At 34.5% G+C, this 13165-nt stretch overlaps 2 protein-coding genes across 2 annotated transcripts; one reads left to right on the top strand and one right to left on the bottom strand.

Annotated features, from left to right (window-relative positions):
• The first annotated feature begins 960 nt into the window (after window positions 1-960).
• On the top strand, window positions 961-5563 carry LOC125072013 (transcription termination factor 5, mitochondrial-like). The gene is made up of 8 exons (XM_047682482.1): window positions 961-1150; window positions 1220-1457; window positions 1535-1695; window positions 1780-2120; window positions 2427-2558; window positions 2944-3062; window positions 3522-3752; window positions 5277-5563. The coding sequence occupies exons 1-8, from the start codon at window positions 1015-1017 to the stop codon at window positions 5542-5544; spliced, it is 1626 nt and encodes a 541-aa protein (XP_047538438.1). The 5' UTR covers window positions 961-1014; the 3' UTR covers window positions 5545-5563.
• A 745-nt stretch (window positions 5564-6308) lies between these two features.
• LOC125073372 (homeobox protein OTX1 B-like) lies at window positions 6309-11501 on the bottom strand. Its single transcript, XM_047684180.1, has 3 exons — window positions 10550-11501; window positions 8229-8352; window positions 6309-8081 (listed from the first exon to the last, which is right to left on the bottom strand). Exons 1-3 carry the CDS (start codon window positions 10906-10908, stop codon window positions 7428-7430), a joined length of 1137 nt encoding a protein of 378 aa, XP_047540136.1. The 5' UTR covers window positions 10909-11501; the 3' UTR covers window positions 6309-7427.
• Between the last annotated feature and the right edge of the window lie 1664 nt (window positions 11502-13165).

Here is a 13165-nt window from a genome sequence, read left to right as displayed (position 1 = left end):
TGGTCTACGAAGTTGGACGACTGTCATGATCCAAAAGAGGATAGCGGAGCGGGAACGGAGAAGGTCCGATCCTGCTTGGTGGAGACGACGATGGGTCGTCTCTGCCCTCCCACAGCCCCGACGTCGGAGCTTGAAAGGTAGGACTTGGCCCTTAGACCGTGGACCGCCCTGAGAAGTGCGCCTCCGAGCCACGAGCGGAGCACTACACGGGAAGACAGTACCGAGGAAGGCCATCGCAATGGGTTGAGTGGGTAGAAATCCTATCCAATCCCTAAGGCGGTTTCCCTCCCATCTTTCTGAAGGCTTCCACTGCGTCAAAAAACTAAAAGCTTGTTGGATGTTTAGAAAATCCCTCTATTTAAATGCCCCTCTGAAACCTCTATATTTTCGAGTGAGGCCAATGCTTACTCGAAGCTAATGTAAAGCCAGTCCCACAACGTATAATAAGCAATTGTTTTATCTGAAATTTAGAAGCGACCTTGGTCTTCAAATCATAGGCACTCTAACGGTTAGGTTACTTCCACTATCTGCCGGTTATGCTTCGGACATTTATGCACACCTCTCAACTAGCTGAGACAAGAGTTTGCGATCAATCGCTGTGTGAATGTAGCCTAGACGAAGGCTCCGCAACCCATATCCTATTCCTTCGTCCTAAACTACTTCATCCCATTTACGACGTTCTCCCTCCTAAAATCCCTCGTCTTATAAATATTGAATGTTGCTTGACGTTTGTGTTTAGTCAATTTAGTTCATTCTTATATAAATATGATAAATGTAATAAAATGATGTTGTGAATAGTCAAATAGAGTATCATATTTTATTCTACTTTTTTTTCTCTATCCTACGTGAAATTAGCGAAATAATCTCTGACTGGTAGGCATTAAAATAAGAATTGAATAAAGTGACACCTGACGTTTTTATTGACATTCGGTGTGTCATTTATATTTTGTAAATAAACAAACGTTATGAAGAGCTTGGGGAGATTTTATTGAAATGTAACATAATGAAAATACAATGTATTATAAAATAATAGCACAAACTTTAAAAAAAACAATATATGTATGTGCTTCACCAAACATATCAATATTTTCCAAATGTCGTAGATTTTACCATGATGCACCATTTATAAATCTCTATAAAGAAGTTTCTGGTAAACATTATTTGCGTATAATAATATTAAAAAGTCGATAACGTACTGAATATTCAAATTCCGTTGCAGGTCAATCAGTATCTGAAAACTTTCTTCTTGAACTACAGAAGAAGAATCCAAAAATATTTAACCTATCTGAAGAGCAGATAAAATATACTCTACAGATATTAAAGAAATTTAGTATAACTGCTGAAGATGCATGCTTTGATCCACATGTGTTTTGTATGAACCATTTATTATTAGACAATTATGGAGAGATTTTACGAGAATGTAACTTCACTGTTATACTCCCTAAACATATAATAAGGTGAACACAACATATATAACACATTTATATTTATCTCAATATTTTATTATTTATAATTTGTACATTACCATTTTTAGATACCACACATTGGTGAAATCACGAACAATATCACAGTTAAAAAAAGAAGGTTTGCTAAAAGAAGAACTTAATCTAGAACAGTTGTTACACAATAGCTTTAATGATTGGCCAAGAGATGGAATAAAATTGATGAATTTTCCAGATTCCAGTACGAATATTTGTAAGTAAAATATTATCAGAATCATTTTAATGCTCTAAAAACATAAGCAAAAATATTTGATTGAACATATTCATATATTTTTAGTGACAATACGAATGAGCATATTGGAACAATACTTGCAAAATAAATTTAGCATAACCCATGAGGAATTTCAAAAGTATTGTAAAAACTATTTACCTTTAAAACACAGACCATTGTCTGATATCAAAGAAGCGGTATATATAGCACAGAACAACATTAATTTTAACATTGATACCATAAGGAGAAATGGGTTTATCATATCATCGGATCCAGCGAATACAAAACTTATCTTGGAGCATGTTAACTCAATCGGAGGTTTAGATATAAGAGAAGCGATAAAAGTGGAACCTGCTATATTGAAAAACCATTATCAATCAGTTTTAAAAATAAAAAAGATATTGGAGGTATGTTTTTATTGACAATTCTAAAGCAACCATAGGGACTTATGTTGTTAGAATATGTGATGAGTGGTGGTTAGCCCTCAAACCTAGTCACATGATATTTTGCTCCATGTGAATCTTCCATTACCAATTCTTGAATAAGCTGCAAACCTTTCACTTAGAGAGCATTTGCCAAACATTGGGACTTTTTGAAGTTGATACATTAAACAAGTAATGTGAAATCAATAAATATCATGTAATTTTAATATATTTCTAGTAATTGTAAGTAGCTTGCTTGATTATTAATTTAATATTGTTTCTTTTTTCCAGGATTTCAACATTTCAAATGAAGCACAAAGACTCTGTCTTAAAGTGTATTGCATGCGGCCTAACACAGTTCAAGAGCGGTTGGAGCACCTTGTAAATCTGAAGGAATATCAAGTGCTATCATCAAATCCAAGAGTGAGTTCTATTTTATAATTTATTCTATTTTAATAATTTATGTATCAAAATAAAAAATGTGGCCATGAAAAAATATTTATATCACTCCTAGTATTTGTAAAACAGTTATATGAGATTTATTTTGAACATGTGTTTTAACTATTTTGCACAGTTAATTTCAAAAGGCGTTACGCACGTCATCTAATCCAGAAGATAGAACTTATACTGCCATATCTTGTCCATTAGCAGAGTAGGTAAAAGTTTCACAGTAAGAGAATGATTATGCGGTGTTTAAAAAATATATTTTGCCTTTGTCACGAGAATTTTTTTGCTTGCTTGGTATTTAAGAAGTTTGGTAAACACAGATCTAGAATAATAACTTTATTTAAGCTCTTTACTGTTCCAGGTACTTTACATGGTTGTACATGAACGGAAAATGATGAATCGCCTAGCAAAAATCCAAGCCGCTAAGAAACAATGCTTCAGCCTCAATCACCTCGTTTCCTCGACTAAAGTGTTCAATACGTAAGTTTATAAATTTCACTGTTGAGTTCTTGAATATATTCTAATTTAATTGTTTACTCAGTATATATTAATTTGATTACTACAGACTCCTCCATCCACTCTAAGTAAGCTTTCTGTCGTACTGTCAAATATTTTATACACTCGAACTAGATCTAATCTAAGACGATGAGTTTCAGACATAGACAAATTTACTATTTTTTACTAATTGATATTTTCCTAATAATAAAATATTCAGTGATATACATATTTTTCAAACTACATCTGTGCTTATAAATGATCATCAGCATAAATTATTTTTAAAGCTTATATTGAATTAAATTTGAAACATTTAAATACTACTATGCATTTCTTTGCAGCGATAAAAATAGTGTGAGTATAGAGGGTAGTACCTATTTATTAATTGATACCTGTTTTAATATAATAAAAAGCAGTGTATAATTATCACAATATAATTTTTAGGTACATAAACAGTTTTGGCAACAAGGTCTGCAGTCGAGACGTTGCGGTATTGATAAGTTCGTCCCTACGCGTGGCAGGAATCACTAATAAGTCGGTGCTAAGTAAATTGAAACGTCACAAATATTGGCTTCATACTGCTTTGAACGTAGTTGGCGAGAACATACAAATGCTGAAGAAGGGATTCGCGGATGACGTCATATTTGAAAACTGTCAAATACTCCTGTATCCCGTGTAAGTCATATTTATACATATATACATTTGTAGGCATATGTTCGATATATCTAAGCACATCTGAAATCGAATTTCGACGGAATATCACATGTCATCGATTTGATGATGGCGGTTAACCGTTTTCAACACACCTAAAAATATGAATATCTTCCTGGTACGTCCAATGCATTCAAAGTAAAATAACATTAAACACATGAAATGTTCGTCCTGTCTCTCTTTAACTTTACGGTAACCCTTCTGTGAGAAAGAAATGAAACGAATGTGAAACCGATTCCGATATCACATTCGTTTCATCTCTTTCTCACAAACCGTACAACGTAAAGTTAAACAAAGACCGATGTCACAAAAATCGGATATCACCCATGCCTCATCGTTAGAGTAATATAGCCTATTACAGCCGTATAGACAAAAAAACAATTTTAACATTGAATTGACGCGATATCATTGGTCGAGATCTTGAATAATCTATGATACTCATTATGGATTCGCAAAAAATTGGCGTTTTGAATGTCGGTGATGTTTTTATCGGAACTTAGACAGTAAATTATTAAAGTTTTAGTATAAGCTGAGATGTAGTATTTAGTTTACTTGGTGGTAGGCCTTTGTGCAAGCCCTTCGTGGTAGGTACCACCCACTCATCAGATATTCTACCACCAAATAACAGTACTCTGTATTGTTGTGTTCCGGTTAAAAGGGTGAGTGAGCCAGTGTAATCACAGGCACAAGGGACATAGCATCTTTGTTCCCAAGGTTGGTGGCGCATAGGTGATGTAAGGAATGGTTAATATTTCTTACAGCGCCTTTGTCTATGGGCGATGGTGACCACTTACCATCAGGTGGTCCATGTGCTCGTCCGCCAACCAATGCCATAAAAAAGAAAAAATATTGTTGTGAAAATATTAATAAATAAGCTCTACTAGATCATATGCTCACAGTTGTAATTGTGTCAAGTAGAGGGGTCTTGATTTCCAAAAAAAAAATCTAATATTTCTCTCTACACAGGCTCCACAGAAAGACTTAGATTCATGTTTATGAAAACGCTCCCATCGAATGCTTCTTAAAAATTAATATATCTATTGCCTATCTATTATTTTCAGACATAGATTTTTTACTTAAACCAAAGCACGAACTTCGATTTTATTTTTTCTTTCGCCCTTTCTAATACTCATATTAGAAATGCCTGTATGTCTGCCTCGTCAATAGTCTTCGTTTTTATAAGGAATTTGTCTTAATAATCCAACACAGTTAAAAAACCTTCATGTATTGGGAAAGTCTTCGCCGTATTTGTATGTCTGTCTAATCAGCATTGGAATGACGTAGTGGAATAAGTTGGAGTGAGTAGGGAACTACGATATTATGTCCTTTATGCCTGTAATTACACTGGTTCAAACCGGAACACAACAATACAAAACATTGCTGTTTAGCGGTTGAATATGATATGATGAGTAGGTGGTACCGGTACCTACCCAGATGGAGTTGCACAAGAATAAAAAATACTTTTAATTATGTTTATACTATTTACAGTTACGAAGTCGAGCAATATATAGATTTTTTAATGAAAATCCGCGACGGCGACGCTTCTATAAAAAGTACAAGCAAAGTTGAAGTAGACACAAGTTACAATAACTTGAACTGGCGCATATTGACGGACAACCAGATACTAAGTCTAGTTTTGTATGAAATTGAAAAGAAATATCACTTTAGTGGTGATGGTATTTGGAATAAATTGGATGGTAGCAAAATCAACACACACATGTCAAATCAGAAACTGAAACAAAACTCAACGAATTAAATGGAATGTTATAAATATACCAAACTGTAAGTTGTAACAATAAATTATTTATCTCTGTTGAAATATTGTTGTTTTAATTATTTACACTCTCACAAAAATGGCCTGATTCTGTTCCGTTGTATGTAAAGCGGAGCTAGACAAAAACCATAATGATTGATTTTTTCGTTTGTAGAGAAAACCTTAATTTGTTGAAACCATATATTATGTATTCAATTTATCACGTGACCCATGACTACTGATGATTGGAAAATGACGTCGAAAATGGCGTATTTTAAACAATTGACAGACGATTTAGGCGAAATATGTCGACAAAGGCCATCGACAAATTTTGTCGATATGTCTAGCCCTGTACAAATGTAATTATTTGCTAGTGCTTTGTGTGTTTGTAAAATATTCCGGAAATTTCCTGGAAAAATAGAATATTCTATGAATTTACGTTGGGCCAACGCATGTTGACATAACAAATATTACCAATAACCAGACAATAAGAAAACCAGACAATCAGTCATCATAAAAATACTTTATTTTATGTGGCTGTGTATTGTTGCTGTTATTACCAAAAAAAATTAACATTCAAATATCCTTTCGAGGGATTTAAAAATTCTCTCTGAGGCAAAATAGAACCAATGAACTAGTAGTTACGTCCACAACATTATCTTGAGCATAAGTTTTAGAGTGTGTTATAACAATCGTTAATTATTTATCAATAAGGAATATTGAAAAAAAAAACGTGTTAAGGTTTCGAAAGAAAATAAAAGAGGTCAATAAGCACATTGTAATTATTATTACTCGTCAACTTATTCTGCCTACACTAAAATATTGCTTTAAGATTTTAATTATCAAACATTCATGGGTTTACTTAACTAGTGTTTTTTTTAATAACGATCGCTGTAGCAATAAATACCCTGAAAGCGTGAAAAATGTTTGTCTCTGAATTATAAGATACACCATATATCTCTTTGGTTCTTTTTCATATGAAAAAAATAAATGCATTAATTAATTATTTCAACTATTGACATTAATCAATACTTTAAACGTGAATAATTCCATATATTGTTCTTTATAGCTATCTAAATAATATAATTACTGCTAATATATGTATTATTTGGCACATCATTCACGTCAATATACTTAACTATATTTTAGTCCTTCGAGCCGGACAAAGGTCTTTATGATATATAATATTAACTATTACTAACCTATTATCTTATGGCTACGTAACAAAATCTTAAAATTAATAAAAAAACATACCTACTATATTTATATAAAAAAACTATTAAATGCTAAGAAAATGGTTTTAGTATCAAAATATAAGCATTTTAACACTAAAAGCAACTAAGTTATCTTATAATTTAAATCTCTATATATTTTGTAAGCTGGGTCGAACCCGTAGATATAATTTTAATTAATTTATCGCCTTAATTGAATTAATAAAAACTATAAACAATAAGGCACAAGGAATGCACTCTGGTTAAACACCAATTTTCAAACTAATAGGTATTATTCACGTTTCATTTGTATCAAATTGGCAGTTTAAACAGACTAACATAACTATTTGTTTATGTACAAATACAACTCTAATAAATACCATTAAAATAAAATCTATTGTTTATTATATTTTATTTATCATCCTCTCACTTACTAAACAACACGTCTAAATTTAAGATTTTTCTTGAATAAAACTAAGTGATAATTTTAAATAACGCGTAAGGTGTACATTTTAATAATGACACCGTCAAAATTAAATCTACTTTTGTGCATTCTAAATGTATGCATCTCTATTCTAAGCTTTTATTAAAATAAAATAAAAATATCGTCCCTTTTATATAATACTCCTTTTCGAAATTAATCTACGCGCTATGATAATTTCGAAAAAGAGTATTTCAATTCAAAAAAGGGGGCAGCGACGTATATGGCTGACTCGGACTTGGTTCCATTTTGACAACCACTGGCTGTGAGAGTTCTGAATGGCGGTCCATCTCGTAGTGTTTCTCGTGCGGGACCATACCGCATTTGTCGTAATCTTCTTGCGGTGCGGCGTATCGAGGCGGCTCCTCTTGTAATGCACACGACGAGTACTTATCCTCGTGATCATGAGTGCGATAGTCTAACTTATCTTCATGACCATGTGTTTCCATTTGCGGTGAATGTGCAGCAATCATAGGATAATCTCTTACGCCAAGAGGAGGCGGACTACCCTCGCCATACTCATATGAATGTCTTGGAGCGAACATCTGTCCATCGTGTCCATTAAGAACTGTAGTGTAGGAGTAAGCAGCTGGCTGAGTGTTAAAACCAGGATATCCACTACTCCCTGAAGATAGCAAGTGATGTGAAGATAGTTCATATGAATGTTGGTAGGACCATGAATCTGCTGGCGCTGGTAGACCGTTTTGAGGAAAAGCGGGTAAGTTGCCTCCGATGCTTGAAAAACCGCCGCCTAATGTTGTAGAACTCGGAGAACTGGAACCAATGTAACCTGTCTTCCGTGGAGGCTCACGCTTACGCCATTTTGCTCTTCTATTTTGAAACCATACCTATTTAAAAAATAATATATACGTTATAACTTTAACATCATTCATAAAAAATATATTATTGACTGTTTCATGTACATAGTATCTATATACATAAGTATATAGAGTTACCCTTTTAGTATTTATAAACAACATTAAAGGAAAATTTACCTGGACACGTGATTCAGATAAATTCAATTTCAGAGCTAATTCCTCTCTAGCAAAAACGTCTGGATAAGGTGCGCGTTCGAAAGCTCGTTCAAGTTCCTCCAATTGATAAGCAGTGAACGTTGTTCTGGAAACAAAACAGAAGCACATATTAATTCATTAAGGGAGACTATTATTTAGCGTATACAATTACATATTCAAAAATAAATAAATTCTTATCATCCCGCGGCGCATCTACCATCTGACGCGTGCAATATGGCTGCGGGCGCACGCGCGGAAATTGATTGAGCGTGAAACTAAATTCACCCCTGTTGCGCGTGAGCACCTCTAATTGCTTCCCAATTGACAGCACTTGTAGTGTACTACTGGCGGAATGTTATTAATAAATATTATTTTAAATACTTGTAAAGTGTGAAACTTTTATATTTTTTACCATTCAACACTTTAGTGGAGGGTTAAGCTAACACCGTATAATAAAGGAAATCTTATCAGCATAACAAAAATAAAGATCTCTCTTCGTATCACATCATCCAGATATTAAGATAAGACATATTGGCTCCCTGTAGTGATACGGGTAATTATCGTTATGGGTATTAAAGGCGCGAAAATGTTTTGTTACATCGTCTGAGGGCTTTTTGAAAAAAAAAATAAACAGATTATTTAAAGTACTTGCAACGGAAAGAACGTTCAGTAAGTCGCGAACAGTATTATAATATATTTCCCCATTCAAATACGATTTTATTCGATCTAAATTAGGTATACTGGTTATAATGTACAAATATAGTAATGGAATGCGAAACCATCTGTCGTCTCTATCGCGTATTTAAAATCATCGTATCAGTTATGCAGTGGGGAGAGGGTGATGTTTTATAAGTTTTATACATTTTATTATGTTTAATTTATAACTTAAATACGCAGTACAAATGCCAATATTTATGTTTGTTTACATAAATTAAGGTTTATATTTTGCGTGTTGCAATTTATACTTATTTATGCACGTAGGGTATTTTATCGTCTGCCTGTTATAAATGTATGAGTAGCTAATTTGATCGATAAACTGTTTTAAGTATAGTTATATTAATTACAATAATATAGCGTTTTTATGTATTAATTTTTTAATTACTGTATTATATGTTTAAAGTCTGAAACTGTAAAAATATAATTAAAAAATTAAAAATAATATATAAATGTATAGTAAAATATGTAACTTAAGTCCTTTTATTATTATATAGGTAGGCGGACGAGCAAATGGGCCCTACCTTATGGTAAGTGGCCACCACCGCCTATGGGCACTGGTAGTATAAGAAATATTAACCATTCCTTACATCGCCAATGCGCCACCAATCTTAGGAACCAAGATGTGTGTAGCCAGTGTAACTTCAGGCACAAGGAACATATCTTTGTGCCTGGAGTTACACTAGCTCACTCAAACCGGAACACAAAAATGCTTAGTACTGCTGTTTGGTGGTAGAATATCTGATGACCCGTACCACCAAGTACACCGTACCGCCAAATACGTTTAAAACTTAATCATTCATTGTTGTTTACATACCGTCAATTGTATTCTCGTTTAATGGTGTCAATTTGGTATTATTCATTTAAGATAAAGTACTTTCATATCCATTATTTTTTATTAAATTTAAAATTTACTTTTATTATAATCCTAAAAGCTATTTTTTTTATCTTATAGCGATTTGAATGTTTATATTTGTTTGACGTTTTAACGACGATTGATTTAATTTGTTGACTATGTGGAACCAAGTCTATAAAAATTTCCAAAATTTTGTCGCAAACATAATTTTTGGTCGTTACCTAAAGAAAAATCATGCATAACAAGGGCGCGGTGCTACCAGTCAAATCATGACTATGACAAGTGCGTCTTTCAAACGTAATCTACGAATAATTTCAAATATCCTTAACTTTTTGCTAGACTTGTCATCATATAATAAATTATAATATATTATGGAAATAAATAAAACTACATCATCGTAAAATAATCGGAATGCCAATTATAGAACCTACAATAAGCGCGGTAGAATAAATTAAAGCAAAAAAATTGAAGTAACTCTATCGTTATGAGATATGAGAACGGCGTAGTCCTTGTCATTTCTTTATTTTAAAGATTATTTACCTCATTATTTTCCTCTTTGTAATACGTTATGTATGCAAATATTCAAGGTACCGTAGCAACAGATGTCTACGTCTTTGTAGCAAAAGATTCGTAGACATTATCGAAATTTATTGACTTCCATGTTTTGAGTAATAATAATTTAGATGGGCATTAAAGCGTAAATTATAAAAATAATATAAATCTCACGACATACCTTGTTTTCTTTTTCTTGATTCCATTGTTATCGCTTTTCTTTTTGTCACTTTTCTTTGATGTAGTTGTTGGAGGGGGTGGCGGTGGTGGATGCTGAGTGTGCGAAGTCGGGGCTGCTTCTACCGCTTGCAAAAGTAATGGTTCTTCTTTACGCTTCTGTTCACTGCCAGCAAACACGGGTAGGTCATCCCGGTACTGCAGCTCACCGCCTGCGCCCACCACCACCTGCACTTGCCGATCTTTGCCAAACTCGCTGAACATATGCTCCTCGAAGGTAGGCTGCTCCATGCCTCCGCCGCCCTCGAAGGCGCACTCGTAGCGCGGTCCGGCACCGCCGGCGCTGTCTCCGCACACGTACATGTAGCCGTCGGTGGCGGGCGGGTGCGCACCCGCTACCTCCGCACCAACCTCGCTCGGCTCCGTCGCGGCCGCCTGCCTGCCGCTCGGACCTCGGGCTCCACGAGCCCGACTCAAGATCGAATTATCGATTCCGATATTAAACAATTGAAGCTCATTTAGTCTAGTCCGCGGGATCGACGCTCGCGCCGTTCGTTTCGTCGTGTCCGTCCCGGTTAAATGGCTTTAATCAACTTTAACGAACTAACCAAATTTGCTCCACGGTTGGTCAATTTATATTACCATAATACGACGTTCGAAGAAGAATATGAGCCAATGAGTGATGTGACCGAACTCGACAAGCGTACGAGGCAAAGTGCTATTTTATTTTATAGTAGATGAACAGAAGTGAGATATTAGATCGGACGAGGCGGGCGCATAGGACGATAGTGTAGCGAGGAGAGAGAGCCAATAGCGTCGCTCGGGAGCCACACCCCCGAAGCGATGCACCGCGTTGAGTCGCATCTCCCTCGCTGCGGAGCGGCGCGAGCTGCGGGCACCGACGTTCCGCAAGCTCCTGACATACACACCATGCGGGATTCCCACAAAGTGGCGCGAGATGTTGTTTGTTTCTATGCCACGTTAGGGTGCGAACGCCCACATCATTATTTTGAAAGTTCATAGTATTTCATTGTAAATCCGTATCAATACCACTCACATGTCTATTTCATGATTTATAGCCGTGGGAAACTTGGTAAAAATTATACACTTAATAATCGCTGAAGCTCAAACTTACCGTGTTAGTATAAGGCATTATTAGTAATTTGAATAGTTTTAAGCGTCGTTACAGGAGAATTGCGCCTGAAAACCTTATCTTAACGTGAAGAGCAAGCTCGCGCTGCGACGCGGTGCATGCTAACTGAAGCTGTCGATCGACGCTTCCATCGCTTAATTATTAATTAACAGTTATTGCTGGAGATTATTAATAAAACATTCGCCCTGACTATTGGCACTTAGATTAGCGTTGAGGGAGTAATGGCGCATTTCAACAATTTCGGTTGTTATTTAATTGAAGTCAATTTAGATGATCAGAGTCTATTTAGGTTGGTGCTGGCACTCGCCAGCGGGATCTCTCCTTCATTGGGCTCATTGGTGACTTTCAGGCAGCACGAATTGCACTCGCTGATGCATTTTTCGACGCATTTGCACTCGGTCCGAGATCCCAAATATGGGTCACGAAGATACGTAATCGCTAAGATGTGAATTAGACATCGTTTTACTTATACTCGTTAATGAATCATAGCAAAAGGACCAATGTGACATATAGTTATGTAAATATGTGAATTTTAAATTTAGTGCCTAAATTGGGTTCTGTGGGCATAGAGTTATTACCTATGATTACCACTGGTGCTGGTGTAGTTAAAGTGTCGACTATCGACTGGAATTGAAGTGGCTTTAATATTAATCGTAAGTAATCATATTTTACTAATACTATATAAAGTAATGTAATTAATACATCTGCGGTTAAATGTTTACTGATAGTAAATGGTCGCTCTTTTACTTACATGAATATTAAAGAGACATTGTTTTGTAATTTATAGGATATTGATACATAAGTATATAAGAACTTAAAAAACGAAGAAAATTTTACAATTTCTTCCACTATTTAATAGTGTTGCTTGAAATGGAATAGAGATTCTTAATTATAATGAAAACTTTAATAAAATCGGGATGAATAACTAATAACGAGTAAAGGCTCTAAGATAATTTCGATAGTTTTCGGTCAAACTTAAATTTATTTTACTAGCCTTTAACATATAACTATTACTTTTATTAATCGAGACGATAGCACGGAACAAAGATGCATCTATATGTACGTACATAGATCTTTATTTGTACGAATTTACCATTCAATAAATCTTTTAATTCTTAAAAACAGTGACTGCTTCGTAGTCTAAATCTGACCATTATCATAATTGAAAATTTAAAGAAAAAAATATACCAATATTCTTAACATTTAATTAACTATTATTCCCATTTGTTTATTGCTTATTCCTGTCAATAGCTTTAAAATTTCAATAAAAGAAAGTCAGTTATCAAACAGCAGAAAATGGTACAGAACTAATCAAAAAGTTAATATGAATATAATTTTGAAAATTAATTATTCCGCACGAAAAACAACCTATGGATTCAGAATATAGTCTGATTAACTGAAACGATTTTAACTGTTATCAAACACAGTTTACTATCACTAGATAGTCTAAACATAGCTAAATGATTA

This window comes from Vanessa atalanta, chromosome 2 (assembly GCF_905147765.1).
Source record: "Vanessa atalanta chromosome 2, ilVanAtal1.2, whole genome shotgun sequence".
NCBI lineage: Eukaryota > Metazoa > Arthropoda > Insecta > Lepidoptera > Nymphalidae > Vanessa > Vanessa atalanta.
Note: the sequence above shows the minus strand (reverse complement) of the source record. Positions and strands in the feature narration are given on the sequence as shown.